The sequence below is a fragment of the Osmia lignaria genome, chromosome 1 (genome assembly GCF_051020975.1).
Source record: "Osmia lignaria lignaria isolate PbOS001 chromosome 1, iyOsmLign1, whole genome shotgun sequence".
NCBI lineage: Eukaryota > Metazoa > Arthropoda > Insecta > Hymenoptera > Megachilidae > Osmia > Osmia lignaria.
In genome coordinates this window covers 10,104,211-10,124,499 of record NC_135032.1, presented here as the reverse complement: position 1 = coordinate 10,124,499, position 20,289 = coordinate 10,104,211, and the positions used below count along the sequence as shown (strand labels likewise).

The following is a 20,289-nucleotide window of genomic DNA, read 5'->3' as shown; positions in this document are numbered from 1 at the left end:
TTCCACCTTCGTCTATCGCTCTGATTTTTCACGACAACCAACAATCAAACTTTGTATATTTTCTCGTTCAACCGACAGCAGCCTGGCCTCTTTTCCGTCTAACGAAAATTCGACGCTCGAACCGTGCTTTTTGTCAGAATTATGTAACCGATGCATAAAGTCTGCTGGAAATGTGGAGGAATGTGAGTTTAGGTGTGTGCGTAGAGGTTGTCGGAAATTTGCATTGCAAATTGTTTCGGTTAACTTAGTTATTCCAGGCTTTTGTGACCAAGAGAAAACTGGTTTTCAAACGCATTGTTATAGAGAATATAATTATTCAAATGATTGTAGATAAGTGTGTAAACTGAAATGTTTATTTCATACATTTTTTATCTTCATAATTCTAGTATTTCCTCTGATGAAAAATTAAATTGTTTCTTTTAATAATTTGAATTTTTCATCATTCTTTCTACGTCCTCAATTAACAATTGCCTCAATTAATTTACCAAGAGGGAAGAAGTCGGATTGCATTATCCTGCGATATCACTGAAATCCTTGCGATATTGCGAGCAATCGATGACGCTTAATTCAAACAAAGGGGATAGAACAAAGGTGGCTCTTAATGAAGCCTGACGCTTGGTAATTAGCCGAGGCGGATCGTTTTTTGATTTAATTGCTGGTCGAATGTCGAGCTGTAACCTTATTATCCGTGCATCGAGGACCTTTTATCTTTCATGAGGGAGTCGATGATAATTTGGGACGAGGTGTAAATGACAAGTACTTAAAACTAAAAATAGTCTAATTGATTTTCATTTTTAATCATCTTCTAATTACCAAATCATATATAATTGAATAGCACATGAATTATTGTGTTTACTTTCTAACAATAAGTACATTTCATGTTTTTTATCATTACGTTGCATTATGCAAATACGTAGTAACTTAAGTTCGAGACGTAATTTCATCAAGGATTATGCAACCATAATAAGATCTTCAGGTAATAAGCATTTAAACTAATATGTAGTTATCCAGTGGTCAATGGTAGGATATTCCTTCTCTTACAGTAGTCCTTTGTTTTTCTAATTAGTAAGAATTTGTTACTCTTTCCTTTTCACTAATGATAACAAGGATATTTTATATTAATTATTAAATTGAATTACTAAATTGAAAAATGATAAAGGAATTTTCACGTTTTTTTAAACATCCTCTGTATAGATTGTATGTGATGAGCCATGATATTTTTAATTTTAATCTCAACACAGTCTGAAAATCAATCACCCCCATATTTCCTCTGATTCGTCGAAGGAGAAAAAACAGACACTCGTGACGAGAATTTCCCCGATTTTATTCATCGTTGAACGAACTCTTCTTCCGTGCAAACGTTCCTCCAAACTGGCTCGTTTATTAATAAACAGCTGGCTGCTTGGCTCGTTCGTTTTTTCAATGAGGATACTTGCGTACGAAACGTACACTCGGTATATTTTAGTTGCATGATTCAGCGACGTCTGCTCTTTTCTCTTCTTTTATCCCTGTCTTTCCTTGTATTTTTCATGCCAGGCTATCTGTATTGAATCTCCGGTTCAGGTGACGCGACAAAACTCGCCTCGTCGATGGAGAATCTCTTTCTCCATTTTTTTTAATAACGTTGAAAAAAATCAACAGTTCGCGAGATATTTCGTATACAAAATTTGAAATCTCTTTATTTATTATACTTTTCGATACATTTTTTACGAGAAACCTTTCGAAGGGCCGATTTAACGGTGGTAGCCCTGCCGGCGAGTAGTGGTGGTGGCGACGAAGAGGTCGATGACGATGATGATGTTAATGCTGCAACCAGTGGTGCTGGAGTCTTTCTCTGGTCGTCGTCCTCTTCCGTGGCGTCCTGCTAAATTTGTCCGGATCAATGTTCTCGTGGTCGTTTCAATCCTCCCGCTTCTTCTTTCAATTATAAATCAATCAAAGATCAGTGCACTTTGATGGCTCGAATAATAAAAAATCATCTAATAATTCATTTAACATAAATTATTTTTCATTTATTTTATTAGTTGTGATACTCTGCAATGATATTTTCAAGTGCAAAATCAAATTACCAAAACGTAGCACAGGACACACCAGGTGCGTCATATGACATATCCAATGCACTTCATATGACGCATAAGGTGCGTCGTGCAGTTGCATCCAATGCACTTCATATGACGCATAAGGTGCGTCCTGCAGTTGCACCGAATAAACTGCATAAGACGCACCTTTTGCGTCCTCCACTGTACATCAACGGTCTTTAAGTACGTATTAAATGAAATTTAGACATCATTCATTGAACCAGTGTTTCTTGTACGCGTACAGTCGAGAAGATTACCTGCTACCGTAACAATCGTCGAAAGAGGAACGGCCGAGGTGTGTGTGTATACAAGCGAGGAATAATGTCGATGGCAAACAAGCCTCTTTGTTTACGTTGTAGACGGGCCTTAGCTGGTACCTGAGTTTTCGAGGGCAAGGACTACGGTTCAGTGTCTCGGTGTCCGTGGTCGAGTGAAGTGCGTCCCTTGACGAGTGTTCCGTCCCGTATACATACGCACGTTCGTTTTAGAGTAATACGTACACGTGAACAAACCGTTTCGCCTTCTCCACCCTTTCTGTGCTCTGTGTGCCGACACGCGGGCTTTCGACATTTCTATAATTCATCGGGACCGACGAAGCTTAAGCGCGACACGTGTTAGGTATGTACATTAATTATTCCTTCTGTTTATTCGGTCAGGAACGCCTCTCGTTTTGCCAGCGAGTGTTTTGAAATATGCGGTCGCGTATGAAAATTTAACCCCTTCCCTTGTGATCTTATTTATAGTTGAGTCAATCATAGTCTAACGAACAAGAAAAATATGTTATTCAACGATCCTTGACTGTGCAAATGTATAGTAATTGAAATATCAAGCGTTCGATTGAAAATATGTTATTCAACGATCCTTGACTGTGGAAATTATAATTAGAATTAAATTAAAAATTCAACTATACTAAAAGTACCAGCGAAATTTCACTGAATATTATTAAGGAACCTCGATTTTGTTCGTTCTTCGATACCGTCGATTCTTTAGTCTCCGTCTTCTGTAATTTATAAGATATCGTACGCCCACTTTTTTGTCTGCTTTTGTCACGGACAAACCGAGGGAACGATTCATTCAACCGCGCAGGAAGTACGCTGGATGCGTTCAAGGAATGCTTTCTCATTCCTTACGAGAGGCTAAAGGTGTAAGGTCCTTTCGAAAATACTTGCACGAATTCGTGAATACGTGATCCCTGACGAGTTATTTATCGCGGCCAGAGATGTACTGTTACCCGTCCTTCCCGTTTCGCGTTTCCCACCGCCAATTACGTTGATTGCTCGCCGCGAATGACGAATCGCCCTGCGAGCCCGGACGCGGAATACAGATCGATCCGTTGATAAACGAACGCAGAATGCGTCTGAGATCTTTTGGTTAACATATTTTGGTGCCGCGATAGCGATCGTTTGATGAATGTTCCGGTTCATGATGAACATTCCGGGGAACGGTGATGATTTAGGATCTAGGGATAATTTCGCATCAAGGAAACCCTAGGGTTTTAATGCTCGTGGTTGTTGGGAATTTAATTGAATTACGAAATAAATGAAATTAGCTTGGAATAAAAATAAAATCAAAGGGTAATTTCTTTCAAATCACCCGGTACATGCGCGAAGCGTCAAGGGGCCGTGTCTTTTTAAAGTGTATTCGAGCTTGTTGCTCGCTAACTTATCGTTTTACACACCAACACTCTGTCTGGCTACTTAGTTTCATCTGTCCTTTTCCGGCTTCCCTTCTCTCTCTCCTTGTACGATAAAGAAGAAGCTGGATTGCCTCAATTTAGATGCTGCACCGTTACGTCCCATTTCATTAGTAGTAATTTACATCAACACTTACCGTGATCCGAACGCTATGGGATCCCTTTGGTAACGTTTCTTCTTATCGGGAGGATTGGTGTTGTAACCATTCGAATATTTCTTCCATGGATTTCATAATAAATCCAATATTCTCGTAAGAAAGATAGATACTGAAAATTTTTATTAAGTAATAAATGTTTTGCTGTAAGGAGAATACTTTTTAACTCAATTTTTTCTACCAAGAGACAGCCTTCTACCAGAGTTTCAGAGAAACTTTCTTGCTTCCTTAAGCTCTTGAGTCTTCTTCGGGGCTTCGTAAAGTTGAGAAATTTTCAATTGAACCCGCTGCGATCTCGATGGAAAACGCGATCGTTTAACGTTCTTAAGGCTCCTTTTCTTAAACTTCCTCACGGGATAAGAAGAGGAGACGCGTGTCAAGGCTCGTTTCCATCGGCATGCGGGTGTATGCGGGTCGAATTGTTCGAGCCAATTTAAACTAATTATATACGGAAACAAGTACCTTCTGCACCAAAATTAATATAACGGATATTAACTTTCAGCCTGCGAAACTTAAAAAGACTTCTCAGAATTGATATAAAAATTTCACAAGGTTTCAGAAATTTTTCTATTTGATTTATAATTCTCCGCGGAAAGTTTAGCGAAAGCCACAAAAGGTCTCGAGAAAAGCCAAGATCGTGAGTGAAAAGTAATAATAGAATCTCGTCGTTCTAACCTTCGTATGCAGATGAATCCCCAGGGAAAATTCGCGAAACTCGAGGGTTGTAGGGTGAAAATCGAGCGATTCTAATAACTTGGAAACTCGGCTGTCGGGTGGAACCCTCGTCGTGACGAGCACAAGCTAGGATTCAATTTCGGCCCTTTCAACGCACAACGCTGCCTTACGCCATTAAGATCGCGGGCTTAACGTGAAACTTTACCGACTCAAGGCGATTCATATTTTTCGTTATTGGGAACAAAGTTGCGCGTCACGATCTAACGAGTTGACAGGAAAATTGCAAGTTGACGTCGTTCGGCGACGTTCGATCTCGTCGAGCTTCCTTTCTTCGAGAAGGGTGGGTGGAACTTGGCGTTTCCATTTGCCGGAGTCGACTCGATTCAACCCCCTACGTTCTGCCTCGTATTTTCGAGCCATGAACGTATTAAGCTATGCATCCCATATCAAGGGTGGCTCTTTTTTTTCTTCTTCTGCCACCGTGATTTTTTCAGACCCGGAGGGTACGGTTCTATGGAATCGTGAAATATGATTTTCGAAATATATGGTGTACTTTTTATTTATGAAAGAATATTTGTCTGTAGGAACTTAATTGTTGGGATATAAAATTCTAAATATTTTGTAGAATATATAGGGGATGATTTTATGAGATTTGAGGGTGTGTTTTAAAACATTTATTTCTTTGAAGGGGTGTAGTTTTGATTGAATTTTAAAATGCAAATATATTTAAAAAAAAGGAACTTAATGAGAAATCAAATGACTGTATTTTAATTAACTCACACCAACCCCTCATTTATCAATCATTCTTCGCATTATCCAGACGTTCACCAGTTAATCTCAGCATCCCTTACGAAGGAAATGAAAGAAAGAAAAGAAAAAGGAAATCGTCTCGTTTCGAAGCATCCTTTATTTTCGTTCGAATGCGATGCAAAACGACATCCCACGTCGAGGGATTTAATAAAGTCTGGGAACAGGTGTCACCGGCAAAACGCAAAAACGTCAAAAGTAGTAAGCCGTGGAGGTTTCTCTGGAAACCCCAACGTTGTCACCCCCCTGTTCTCTCGCGTTCGGTTTCATTCGTTGAACAAAGCTGCAGACGATAGAACTGTCGATCAATCCTCCTTCGTAGACGTAATCTCGACATTTTTGCCTCGTTAGAAGTTCCTGCCATTCGGGAGGGGTTCAATGAGAATTCGATGCGATCCAGAAGGGGTGAAGGGGTGTTTTCTGAAGAAAACGCGAATCATTGTGCCTATAAGTGACGTTTAGACGAGATTTTTTTTATTTAGAGTGCAAGAAATTCTAATATCTTAAAGTTCAAAAAATTCAAAAAATTCAATGCTTTAAAATTCTAGAGCTTCAAAACTCCAAAGCTTCAAAGATGTAAAATTCTAAAATTTCAAAGCTCTAAAATTCTAAGACTTCAAAACTTCTAAGCTCCAACACTCCAAATTTAAAAATTTAAAAATTCTATGATTCTAAGTGTACCAAAGTATAAAATATTCCTTTTACCTATTTGCTTTGAATAGTACCAGCACTTTTCAAAGACTCGATTAATAGAAGCCATTGATAGATCGAAGTTTTCTTCTTCTGCGGTGCTTCGTGAATTATTCATTCGCAGCTTGTTTCGCAAAACACGTTGGTGTGTTACTCTGAACATGTTCGTCGTAGGCTTTCTTATAACTGTCTGATGTCATCAGCATGGATCGTTCAGACGATTTCGCAAGTCGATTTTAATCGAGACCAATCAGAGCAATGACTGCGTCGACCAATGAACGGGGTAACAGTGAACTGTTTCATGGGAACGCGTCTTACTTCAATTTATCAGCAGTGAAGTCTTAAATAAACTAAAAAATCATTTATAAAATAATATTTTTAATAATATTCCACTTTATTAAATCTCACTGCCAAGAGAAGAATTCTTCGATACGACCCTAATAATTGAAATACTGTACATTATTAAGATTATTAACTATGGAAGATCAAAGTGGGCAGAATGAATTTAATATTTCCTTAATGGTAGCTCGTACACGGAACCCTCTACACGTGGCGTGTACCACGGGGGCATAATTTGCCGCATTGTTGGCATGATTTTCACGCAAGAATTTGCCTGGCGTTGTCAGACCCCTCGTATCCGATCCATCGTAGACCGGTGAATTGAATTTAGAGACCGAAAAGCTCAGTCAAGGAGCATCGAGTGGCTACGGATAAAGGTAAACACGATAAATCTTGCTCTAAGGGTGGTTTACATGAGCGTGGAAAATTCAATTTCTCGGAAATTTAGGGCCGAAAGTGTACCATTAAAATAAAGTGTTTCTCTTTCATTTAACCCTTGGAAAGTGAATTGCTGAGACAGCAGGAAATTTTATACATTTTATTTTCTATATTTTATCAAATTTTCAATTCCGTTGTTAAATTGTTAATTCCCACCCCCCAGGTAGTACATAAAATACAACATTGATTTCTGAAATAATTCCCCGAAGGGTCGTTAAGATAATGAAAATTTATCACCTCCTAGTTTGGCACTTTCTATCTGTGACCAGATAAGGGTGGAATTATGGTGGCCGACACGAAACTGCTAGATCGTGTATTTTCTTTTTTCTTAAAGAATAACAATTTTTATTTTATTTTGTTGCAGATACAAGTACCATGGTGCGCGATGGTTTCGTGTGTACCCACCGATGTGCTCAGTGATTAAGTGTACGCTTGTGTTAATTAATTGAAGTTCACCGGATGGTTTCAATTAATTACCACGTTTTCGTGCGCGATCGCGATGCTTCGAGCTTTCCATGACTAATATGACAAGAAGATGACCTCGCTGATACAGAGGGATTGTGGACCTCCGAAAAAGAGGGAGTCCACCAGCAGCAATGCGTCCAGCTACTTGCTGGTAAGTGAAATCGATATTCCATTATTTTTTAATTATACATATCCACGAACTGGACAAATTTTATTTCTATCCTCGGTTCAAAACGACCCAGCAATTTTTTGAGGAGGGTTGATACATCGCTGCGTCTTCACCCTTTTCTCGAACTCAATTACCAACCTGAAATAAAAAGAAAAAACCCGGGCAAAGTAACCTACCGTCATAAATAACGTTTTGTTCGGAAACAACCCCCGAAAGCATCCACCCTATCAATTCCAATCCCCGTAAAACATATCCCTGTCGCCGATTCCGTCTTCTATGTCCAAGACACGTGGTAATCTCCTGGAAAAATTTTCTCCGTCGCTTTCACGCGCCTCGGTTGTTATCGTTGTCCAAATAACTTCTGATACAACGCGTAACCCTTATCAAGCAGGTCGCGGGGGTGGCGCGTAACCGTTAAGGGACGTCGTGCTGTCGCGGTTATAACAATTGGCTTGGTTTTTGGTCGACGATCGAGGCAACTGGCGCCGATGTGTATTCAAAGACGTCGACGTTTTTGGCCCAGAGAAGTGGTAGCGGCGCGAAGGGTGCGAGAATATCGTTTGTCAAGGGAAAGGGAGAAAGTTGGAGGAAGTTTCGTGGAATCATGCTTGGATTTCATCCAATTCGCACGATCCTCTTATTCGTGTTTATTATCGCCTTCTCTTTGATTATCCACGCGTGTGTCACGTGTTTCCTTATGTCCCTTCCGACACGTGCGAACGCGGAATTTCAAATTTCCCTGTCATGCTTTTTATGAATATATTCTTCTATCTGATCGAACGGTGGATTTCACGAGGGGTGCAAGCTTTGATTTATGGGCTTCTTTTAGATATTTCAATTCTCGCATGTTAATTCTACTTGAAAAAAATTTCTCCTGGAAAAGAGTATCCTCTAATTATTCTCTCTCGCGTCACTAATTTCAAAGCAGAATATCCAGAAATTTCAGCGCGAATTTAAATCACCTCATTTCCACCTGTCCCCAATTTCTCTGTTTCTAAAAATGAAAGAAAAAATGAAAAAAACACTCAACCACTGGAAACGCGCACAAACAATTATTTTTTTTCTGGTTACTCGTTAACCAGCCCGAGCATTTTTCCGGCGAAAATGCATCTCGGTTTCTTCGCGCCGGTTTTCTCTTCGATATTGAACGAGCAACGTGGCCGGAATTTTATAAACGACGAGGAAATATATCCGTACGGTGGCTGGAAAGGTATGCAAAGGGAGGAAAAAGTGAAGTATCGTTGAAGGGTCGAGGAGAAACGCGCAAAGTCGGCAGAGATCCCGTTTAATGCAAATTTTGTCATGCACCGGAACGATATCTCGCCGTCGCGGAATTAATGTTCGCGATGTTTCCTTTTCATTTCCGGCCCTGTCGACCGCCACGATTTTCGAAATGTGATGGATAGCTTAAATTTCATCCCTCTTCGCGACGCTATATCCCCTTCGTTTACGCGAAACGTTCAATGAACTCCTTTTCCTTGTTATTCTTCCTGTAACACGAACGGCGGACCATGGAGAGAGCCCCGATTTTAACTTTATGCATTTAACTTCGATTCAACATAGTTGCGTATGTTTCGTACGATAAATTTCGGTATAATTATAAACAATCAAGCTTCTAATTGCTTAAATTACAAAACTTCGGTCACTCCATCAGCCGAGTGTCCTCAGCATCCGGTAATAACCCGTCCAGAGAAATAACGGCCATAGGCGTTGACAATCGCGTCGAAAGGCAGGGCAATTAACTGAAATTTGAATGGACCATGCTATCCGGACGATTATGCGAGAGCACGAAGTCCATTCCCGCGTCTTTCCACCCTTATAGGTACTATTACGACCCCCGGCACGGCTTAAAAACGCTTAAAAGCCGTGAACGAGGATAAGAACAGATGGTTCTCTTGTCCCCACGGAAACGCATAAGCCATGCGAGTTAATGCTCGATGGAATATTCAGAGGCGGTCACGCAAGCGACTATTTTTCACTGGGTATGCCTTACTTAAGTTCCTTTTAAAATTAAACCTCGATACGAGCTGTCTTTTAACCGGAATATCTTCGTTCGATGATTATTTATCAGAAACGTCCAGGTTGTCTCATAAAAGTGTCAAAACCTGTCCACGGTTTAAGATTCTATCAAGGACGAAGTTTCGATCTCGGGAACAGGATCGATCCTGTTCGGATAATTCAATTTCCTCGGTGGCGAAATTGGACGTTTGACGCGAGTGGCCAAAAATGAATTCCCGTCGTCAAAGGGACGCTTAATCCGATGATTAATTCAATTAATAACAACTGCACCGGCAATCGATCCGCTTCCACGCTTCCAGAGAAGCAGCGGACAGGAGCTTAAGGTTCATTTGCATACTGGTCGATCCTCCGAGCGGAAGCCGCCAGCTTCGTCCTTGAGAGACACCATACTTTTCCATTACGCGTGTCCCTACACAGTGTCCCGAAGCAATTTGTTGCAATTAACGCCATGGATGATAAGAAACACGGCTTATGGGAATGCGGTTAACGAGAAGTGAAATGTGCAGTCCTGATGGATTATCGATACCTTCGTGGATCGATGATCCATGGTTGGTTCGCCATGGGGCATAGCTTTCCTATTCTATTATTCATGGGTCATGGTAGGGGTAAAAATAAACATGGTACCTTATTACCCATGTGGGAATCATGGTGAATGGACGTATAAAAATATTTCTATTCGAGTTTCAAGTATTTTCTTGAGAATAAAAGAACTTTTTTTTCATTTTCTACCGATTGTACGATTGAAACGAAGATCAGACCATTTCGTGATTAAAGAGCTTGGAATACAAAGCTCCGAACAATGCTTTCCGAACACCCGGTGGACATCAAACGAGCCACCAATCGAAGGCCATCTTCACGGACACCGGTTCCAGTGTCTAGAAAGTTTCCTGTCAGCCAACTGTCGATACACTTTCGATCCCCATGGGTTTACTTTGTCGTGGTTGATCTTCAGGTGCAATTAGCTCGAATCTTCGCGGGCTTTGCTCGAAGTCAGCCTCGAAGAGTCGCTCGGTTGAAACTTCGAATCGATAATGTCTTCGAAATTTCCCAAAATTGTTATTTTCTAAAGAAAATGATCTAAATAATTTTTAGACCCTTTTTTTCATTCTTTAGATTATTTTAATTTATTTTCTGTCTCGATCGTTCGATGTGTCAACGAACCAGGTTAATTCCTGTACAGATCGATTCGAACTCACCGGTGAGGTAAGTTTCCTGAACCAGGAAAAGCGAGAAAGAAAAAAAGAAAAAAGAAGTTGAGCGTGAAAGTTTCTCAGACGAGTGAACGCTTATCGCATCGCTTCGGTTCATCGGCGTGGAAATAAAAAATAGAGAACAGGGGGTTGAGAAGAGGAACCAGCACGATAAATCCTTCGTTCAATCAAGTTAAAACGATGCTAAATTATTTGGAACTCCGGCAACGGTGCTAAATGTCGAACACACGAGAACGTACGTTCAACGGGATTATATTTTCTTCTTTTCCGAGGGTGAAAACCCCTTTAAGGAGATTCCGAGGGTGGTCAGACCTTGAGCGACCCGGATATCGCGAAATTTTCTCTGAAAAGACCCGGAGAAATTCCATTCTTACCGGCAATTGAGTTTCTTTTCATTTTCATTCTTTCAACGATGACAATTTTCTTCCTTTCTCTAAGTTCAATGTGCAAAAACTCGTCACAGATTTATTTAAAATTTATTTTACGAATTTTCCGAGCGTAACAGCAGTTGTGATGTATATATACTGGCTATTCGGGTAACAAAAATACCAGGAAATGATTTTTGTTTGGATCAGATGTTGCTATGGAAATTCAGCGATGGGTCGGTGGCACGTTCGTATCGATTCCTAGGCGGCAAGTACACAGAATGTGTAACGTGGCTGCACATTCGTGTTAAAGTTCAGTTCAGTCACCTGCGTTGATCGTACGAAGGTGTGTTACGATACCGTTCCATTGTTCCACGTGACGAAATCTTGTGTCGAGCAAAGTATTCTTGGTGACAAGATACAGGATTCGTATATTCACATTTCTTCAATATATCGGTATATCTATTATAACTTAAAAAATATTAACCCTTTCCTTCTTGAATTAGATGTTTGCCTCTGTTTTAAATATTCCTTGAAATCACCCTTAATAATTTTGAATAGTGAAAGAAAAGAATAGATTTTTCTATCGATCAACCCCGAGGATTATATCAGGGAAATTAAATTTTTCAAATTTTTTAAATTATTATTTGTAGAAATCTTTGCCTCTGTTTTAAATTATTCGTTCTTAATAAATTTGAATAGTAAAAGAAAAGAATAGATTTTTCTATCGATCAACCCCGAGGATTATATCAGGGAAATGAAATTTTCCAAATTTTTTAAATTATTATTTATAGAAATCTTTGCCTCTGTTTTCAATTATTCGTTCTTAATAATTTTGAATAGTAAAAGAAAAGAATAGATTTTTCTATCGATCAACCCCGAGGATTATATCAGGGAAATTAAATTTTTCAAATTTTTTAAATTATTATTTATAGAAATCTTTGCCTCTGTTTTAAATTATTCGTTCTTAATAATTTTGAATAGTAAAAGAAAAGAATAGATTTTTCTATCGATCAACCCCGAGGATTATATCAGGGAAATTAAATTTTCCAAATTTTTTAAATTATTATTTATAGAAATCTTTGCCTCTGTTTTAAATTATTCCTTCTTAATAATTTTGAATAGTAAAAGAAAAGAATAGATTTTTCTATCGATCAACCCCGCGGATTATATCAGGGAAATTAAATTTTCTAAATTTTTTAAATTATTATTTATAGAAATCTTTGCCTCTGTTTTCAATTATTCGTTCTTAATAATTTTGAATAGTAAAAGAAAAGAATAGATTTTTCTATCGATCAACCCCGAGGATTATATTAGGGAAATTAAATTTTTCAAATGTGTATTTAACCGGATAGTCCATAAATTCACCATCATTGGATCCCCGTGTACAGATCTGATTCTTTCTTTTCCCACATCTGCCTCCTCTCTGTGCTGACTGGTGCACAAAAATACGTATGCGTGCACGAACACTCTCCTCCTCGTTGTCTTATCATCCCCGGTGTCGTCTGTTCATGGGTACACAGTGGCCTGGTAAATAAATGCCCGCCACGGGGAACACGTAACATTCTCGATCGAGTGCAGCTGTCGTTGCACACCCTGTGTACCGATAGTTTTCTGCCGCAGGTGTTGGATTCAAAATTATACTTCTTTTGTCCAACTGACGTGTGCTCCTTTTTATTGAAACCTGTTTTTTCAAGTGAAACTCTGTTCGCTCGAGTTCTTTTTGTATTATATAAATAATAATTTAACAAATATGAGGGTGACTTTCGAATTTCCATAGAAATAAATCACCCTTTGCTAATTACCTAATTAGAAACACTCGTATTAGATATTTAAAACGTTGAAATCTACAGCAATTTCAAATTTCCATAAAATCTACAGAGCTTATGGTTGTTGCTTCTATTGATTGATAATAGATTGATTGACTCTTTGACATCATATTGTTATACAGAGTTCATGTATAATATATACTCTTGACGTACCCTCGACAAAGTAACGAGGATCCTTTGGGACAACCATCGTATGGGGGTTGCCGAATTCTTTGTCCCATGTGTCCGTCATAGCAGGCAACGTATGGCAGTATAAAATGCGAGCTGATCCATGTATATGGATGTGTTATGCAAGCTAACAGACCATTGAACGAGACGTGAAGCATACATTGTCGACTATCTCCAACGATGATCTCGAACGACTTTGTTCTGCTTCCTTGTTTCTACACGTATGGCTAGGGATCGTTTCAATTTCATTAAACGAACCATTTGACATTCGATTAAAATTTAAATATTTTCTCGCCTTTCACAAAAATCAATTTCTTTCAGAATTTTCAATTAAAAGTATCATTGATTATTGTTGATTTATTGATGAAAACTTGAAACTCAATCGTCAAGAGTTTCATCCACGGTTATTTCCTCTCTGACCGATAGATTTAATTAAACAAAGGCATGGAATTGAATTAAACAGTGCGACAACGTGTTGCACACCAGCTACGAGAACGACCGCGTGCTGCTGATTGGATCTAATCCGTTTAATTCGGGGAATGAGTTTCAACCGACCATTTTAATTCGAGCGTGTCGCGTTTGCTCTTCTTCTTGAACTTTCACGGGGGGTTGCCTGTTCGTTGTTCAACCCGTTACCTGCGATTCTCATGGTAGACTGAAATTTAGTTACATCTTCCAATTTCGTTAGCTTTCGTTGCAATAATTTATTAAATAAACTGGTAATTAACAATCGTACAGAAGGATAAATTAAAAAATTTAATTATTTATAGCGTCACTATTCTCATCTCAGTGTTTATTAACACTAGAATTAACAAATCAATAAAAATAACTGATTTCAAGTTCCTTATTAAATATTAATATACATCCATTCTCTATAGTCAATATACATTTCAACAAAAATACCTCGATAAAATTGATAATTTAAAATATTCTGACTGAGATGAGATATTAAATTATTAATATTAAATTATGTTTCATCCTTTATCTATATAATTTTCTACATTATTTTCACCTTAAAATAAGTATGCATCAAACGTCGGTGGTTCTAGCGTTAAAGTGACGTAGATCTACACCTCTTAATCCACTATCAAAATGCAAAGATCATCCATGAGCTAAAGAAAATCTCCAAAAGCAACCACGACCCTGACACACCTGAATTTCTAACAAACTCAATCTCAAGCTGCAAAGACCAGTGCAATATTGACAAGCAAAAAGCAGAGAAACGGTGTCAGTCTATTTTCACCTATCCTCAAGGATAAGTCCGAGTTCTATTTTGCCCAGAGGGCGACCATGGCCGAGTTAGCTATTTTTTTTCATCTGAACAGTTCCCATGAAAAATGCAGGGACGATTTTCAGGACCCTATGTCCCTGACCAACATTGCAATTCGAATCTCAGGTCCAGCTTTTTTTCTTCTTCTTCTTGCATTTTGAATCACCTGATTCTCGTTTGAGATATCTCGGATGCGTACACCCTTCTGAATGACAATGTACACCGGGGATGGAAGGGTGTCGTTGTTACTTATGCATTCATCTTCGCTTTTTTCCTGATCTTTCGACGTTTCCCTGGCTCCTGTATTTTATTTAAATTTCACGAAGGACCTTCCTCTCTAGCATATTTTTTTCAAATACTTTATGGACGGAGCGAAATTAGAATTAATAAGATTACATTTCTATGGGGTTGATTTATTTATTATTGATAAAGTTGAACGAGTTACGTAGATAGTTTCTACGGGTTCGATCGGCTTTTCAAAGAAAAAGATCGTCGAAGGGTTTCCTGGTCGCGCTGCTTTCCGTTGCTTTAGCGAATCCATCGATTTCCATCGGCTTTGCGAGCAAAGCTTCGACAGCCGGAATATCTATCCGACGTTCTATGGGGTTCCATGCTTCGTTGCTCGCATGACTCACGTCCAATACACCCGGGCGAAATATTCACGAATCAAGAGCACGCGTTGCTTTACCTGTATTTATGTTCCCTGGGTGGAAACTTGAATATTCTATGGTAATTTTCCTGATTACCATCTCCAATAAACAACGCGTGGCACTTTGAAAATTTTAAGGGAGAAATTTTGAAAGAAAATTCCTTAGGTTCCTATACAATTTCATGACATAAAAGTATCATGAAATTGCACTTATGCTACATCAATTTAAAGCTTAAAGTATAATAAAAATAATTATACAAAGGGTTCTTTAATATTTCTAACACAGAATGAATGATCATCAATTGTATCGTGCAACTGATCGAAGTGAAATTCGTGTATTAAAATTAATAACAATTCAAATTTTATGAATACAGTTTATATTCTCCGTTCGATCTTATCGTGTCTGAAGAACATACAATAAACTGATGGAAGCAGACAGGAACAGCAGAGAAAGCCGCAAGGTTCGTTCAGACAACGACGCATCCTGTTATCCGCCAATCGAGCTGTCCCGAGGGACGGATGGGTATGAAAATTTCAGAAATAGTCTGAGATTTTGTCGAGCGGGTTACGTGTTACCCGTGTCACAAGGGGGTTCGATACTCGTATCGACAGATTGCGTGGTGAACAGAGGGGGTGAATTGCAATTACATTCTCACGATGACCCTTTAAGGTCGTGCACGAGTTCACCACATCGCGAGGGTTCTGATGATATTTAAATTGCACTCGAGACTGTTCGTTAGGAAATTCTGTATTTATCCCGTTATTTTCGTGAAACAATAGCATATAGAGAAATTTTTATTCAGATATCATTTTGTCATTTAATTGTGAATGAAAATTTCAAAAAGCAATTTCGGTTAATTGGAAGTTTTAATTTGATATTTATTTTAATGAATTGTAGGTCACCTAAATGTTATAAAAATCAAAGAGTCAAATTATCGTTTTATAAATAATTTAATTGCAACAAAATTTCAAAAAGTAATTTGGGTTAATTAGAAATTCTAATTTAACATTTATTTTAATGAATTGTAGGTCAGCTAAATTTTATAAAAATCAAAGAATCTAATCAATAGTATTACAAATTATTTATTTAAAAAGTTTTGAGAAGTTGAGAGTTGGAATTCATCAACCGTACCTTCGTGTCCGAATGAATTAAGCTGAATCACGTCACGCCATCTACAGTTATATCATAGTCCTGTATGAAAGCACTTGACGAACTTACAGGAAACGAGGAGAAGTTAGTTTATTAGAAAAAACCCCTCTCGAATGGGTTCACCGGCGAATATAATAACCCCTTCAAGTGTGCTGCACTTTTTTCATAAACGAAAATTGTGATGCTCGTAAATTGTCGTGATTATGGGGGTGAGATTGGACCGGAGGGCGAGCTAGTAGGATGGAACTTCAATGGGGCTGGTTTTCCTTTAATTAATCCTGTACGCTTTTCGGTATTTCAACTTTGATGCTTTTTACTCGCATTCTTTGATGATCTACTTTCAATTTTGTATATTTTTATTTCGTTTAATCATTAGAATAATTATTGCAAATATTTTAATCCCAAAAAATCCATGAATACCATAGGGTGAAATGAAATTTTGAAAAAAATCAGAGGAAATGAAAAATGAATAAAAATAAAAAAAGCGATTTTTTATTCCGGTTGTATATTGCAAGCAAGAAATTGCACCCCGTGCTTTCACCCTATGTGTACCCCGTGTTGCGCGGCGAAACTTTATCGAATGTCTTCTCCACGTTCAATATTGACTTTACGAAAGTGCCTCCGGATGGAAACCTTCTAATTTTCCGGGCTCCGATTCCATGATGCAATGCAAATACGTTCCTTGTACGGGTACAAACGTTTCGTGGTGACTGGTATGTTCACGAATACTTAGTCCCTTTCTAAAAAAACTATCCAAAGAAAATTTATGATAATTTATAATCGAACGCGTCATAACATTACATGGCAAAAAAAAAAAACATTCATTGTATGCCACGTGATAACGTAATTCATCCAGGATCCACGAGAACACTATAATCAAACAGCAATGATTTCCTGTTTCCAGTACTCTCTGTTTTGTTGCGCAATAATTATTGGTTTTGCGATCGCGTTTACATTGTCGCTGCGTGGGATATTATGCTGTTAGAATGATAGATAAAAATTTTGTAATTAGTAGCTATTTTTAAGTCACTTTGAGTCATTTCAACTTTTCTCAAACTTGCCCTAGTTTTCGTCTACTCATCTTAATTAGAGAAATAGATTTAATTTCTTTCAATTCAGTATTTATTTCAACACCTTCAAACTTAATCCAACTCGTTCTAATTCTTCCCAGTTTATGCTAATTCATTTGAAATTCATGTTATTGCAGCTGTAACTCATTCAAACCTTCTGAAACTCACTTCAACTCGCTCCAATTCGTGTCAACCCATCCAAACCCGCTGCAATTCGAGCATACTCGCTGAACACCGTTCCACTGTCCTTTAACTCGCGCATACTCCTCTGAAACTGGCTCGAACCCCCCAAAGATTCGCTTCAAACGCGTCCCAACCTCCCTCGAATTCGCGTGAACGGATTTGAAAAACTGGCACTCGGGTTTTCATTAAAAATACACCTAGCCAGGCGGGTGTCGAAGACTCGGAACAGCCGGCTGTGCGTATTCATTAAAGAGTAAAAGGCGATTGATGTGCCGCTGCGAAACGAGGTGTGCCACGACCAGTTCTAACCCCTTTTTGCTTCTCTTCTCAGCTGCTTAATTCCCTGGCGACCGATTTGGACTGCATGCTGAGCGAGCTCTGCACGACCCCGAATTCCTACGAACGGTGAGTACTTTTTTTCCTTCTCTTCTTCTTGCTCTTCTCGGGGTCAAGAGCAGGGTTATTGGAGTCGATCGATTCGATAGAGAGGCCGGCACACGCCTCGGGGCTATTCTCGTTACGAGATTCGAAAATGTCATCGTTCGAGGGAGGACGCGTCCATCAATGGACGAAATATTCGAGGATTCGCTTGGACGAATCCAAGAAATCAAATAGAAATATTTATTTAGATAGATAATTTTTGTTTTTTAAATATTAGATTTCTTTTGCGATTCATTTGTAAATGTTTAAATGTTTGCAATCATAGCCTCGAGATCGTAGATCCTCGAACGGGGTGACATTGTCGAGCAACCCCCTTCGCGTGACCATGGTTAAATCACGAATTCCCGTAATTTATGATGGAAATCTTGCCAACACCTCCCGGCCACGTGCACCAGGAATAATTTCCATATCGTAAGGGCTTCTTGGTGATCTATGGCAGACTTCGCCTACAATATCCACCCTGTTATATGGGACAAGTCGCGTAACGACCTCTATTTTCGATTAAACGTTCGCCAACTTTTGACGTTATTGCATGGATACGATTTATATGGAATGATTTTAAGTGTCGGATTGAAAATCTTAACGAATTAAAATGCAATGAAAAATAAAGGGAACACCATGGGTGCCCTTAGGATATTAGAGAAGCTTCCAGATTGCAGGGATGGTTATAGTGGCAAGAAACGACAGTCAGCTGAAAGCAATTGCGCATAATATTATGTCGCTGATCCCAGACACATGTCGCAAATTGGGTCATTTGTTATTGGATACGTTAATTTCACACGTATTTATTGCTTTCCCAGCACGTCGCCCTCGTGTATTCAATTTAATTACTACTTTTCACAAAAATTTTCATTCAATGATTGTTGAGTATTTATAAATTACGATGCAGAAACTTAATTCCCCTCTGTCCCCTTTGTCTCTTTATTTCTCACTGCTTCGTTTCCACGAAGCTGTGGAAACGAGGTCGAGATGAAGATTGATGTCCCGAGCTACGAAACTATTCGAATTAGAGTAAAGAGGACATCTCTGGAACGCGAAACTTTGATGTCGAAGACCGTTTATTAATTTAGGCGTGAATTTATATTCGCTCTAGAAAATCAAATGGAATTTATCACAGAAATAATAGACACCGAAATTCTGGTAAAAAAGACTCTTTCATGATATCGAACCTCGCTTTGTCATCTTCTGCTTCGCTTTCTTGTGCACACACATACGCACTCATTAATCACAGAAAATACAGTGGAAGATTCCTGGCATTATCCTCGAGTAATCTAGAGGGTTGTCTCCCTCTTTGTTCTCGATTCCGTGGCAACTTCAAAAGTCTCTGGCCATTCATAAGGAACTTGTATAATCTATCAAGATACCCATCTGGTCGTTTGGCTGAAAGTTCCGCAACTTCTTCGGATATTGCTCCTCCTGTGATAAATCCTTGCCCGTGATATTCGTTCATTTTGTTCCTAATTTTCAAATCAGTCGAGTCAGCCGATGATAATCCATACGAATGACAAAGTATTTTTCCGAAATAACAGAGATCGATAATTAAATTCGCGATTGGAAAAATATATAATTTTTACCTTTGAAGGTTTAATAAATTCCCTTTTTTACAGAAGGGAAAATTTTGATTCCCTTGTGTGAAAAACGACGTTAAAACTCTACGTGGAATAAACCTCGTGGAAAGGGATAACGACTAGCACGAATCGTGTTACGCTTTTAGCGATGGTAGCCAGCGTATCACTCGCTGTTGACGAGAAATTTCCATTTTTTCACATTTCCCATCCACGAATATCGAGTCTGACTTCACCCTGTCGAACGAGAGCTTGCAAGCAACCCAGGAAATGTTCTCCCTGTCTGCACTTCCACCACTCTCCTCCCTTTTTTGTTTCATCTCGTACAATTTTCATGTTTTCCACGGAAAAGATTTTCATTTTTAGAATTTGGAAAAAATGAGAATGAAAATAATCTAAATTCAAAGATTTAAAATTGGAAAATTGCATTAAATTATTAGAGAATTTTTGCTTCGATCCCTAAAACCATCCCTGGCGAGTCGGAATTGAAATGAAATTCCATCCCCAGTCCGCAGGGCTGTGGTTGAATTATTATCGGTCGGTAATCTCGCTAAAAACTTCACCCTTGTTGAAATATCGCCATTCTTTTCGTTCCTGAAACGACCTCGACGATTTCCTGTTTTCACTTTCGCCGTCTTCGAGTAATCGTTGCGGCGTGCACCAATTTCCTTGGTCACACGGTTAATCGAATCGCGTAAGTCATCGTGGATAATTGATTATCCAAATTACGATCGTTTATCTCCGGTTCTATGCACAATACTGTTACCGATCACCTGCTATTTTTTTATGTCGAGGCGAGAAAGTTTGACCGGTTCGAGGTATCTTTCAAATTAATTCGCGTGAAATGTGATTTTACGCTT

The 20,289-nt window shown here is 38.8% G+C and overlaps 1 protein-coding gene across 12 annotated transcripts in view; it reads left to right on the top strand.

The window, feature by feature from the left end:
* spri (Src homology 2 domain-containing protein sprint) overlaps positions 1-20,289 on the top strand; it is a 104,813-nt gene that overhangs the window by 20,896 nt on the left and 63,628 nt on the right. For 9 of the 12 annotated variants that reach the window (XM_034328327.2, XM_034328330.2, XM_034328323.2 and 6 more), the window contains 2 exons: positions 7,240-7,491; positions 17,755-17,828. In XM_034328327.2, coding sequence (XP_034184218.2) covers positions 7,411-7,491; positions 17,755-17,828 — 155 coding nt within the window. In that variant the 5' untranslated portion in view covers positions 7,240-7,410. Of the gene's footprint in view, positions 1-2,510; positions 2,697-7,239; positions 7,492-17,538; positions 17,659-17,754; positions 17,829-20,289 lie in introns of those variants that run through there. The other 3 variants (XM_034328325.2, XM_034328340.2, XM_034328343.2) reach the window with 3 other exon arrangements.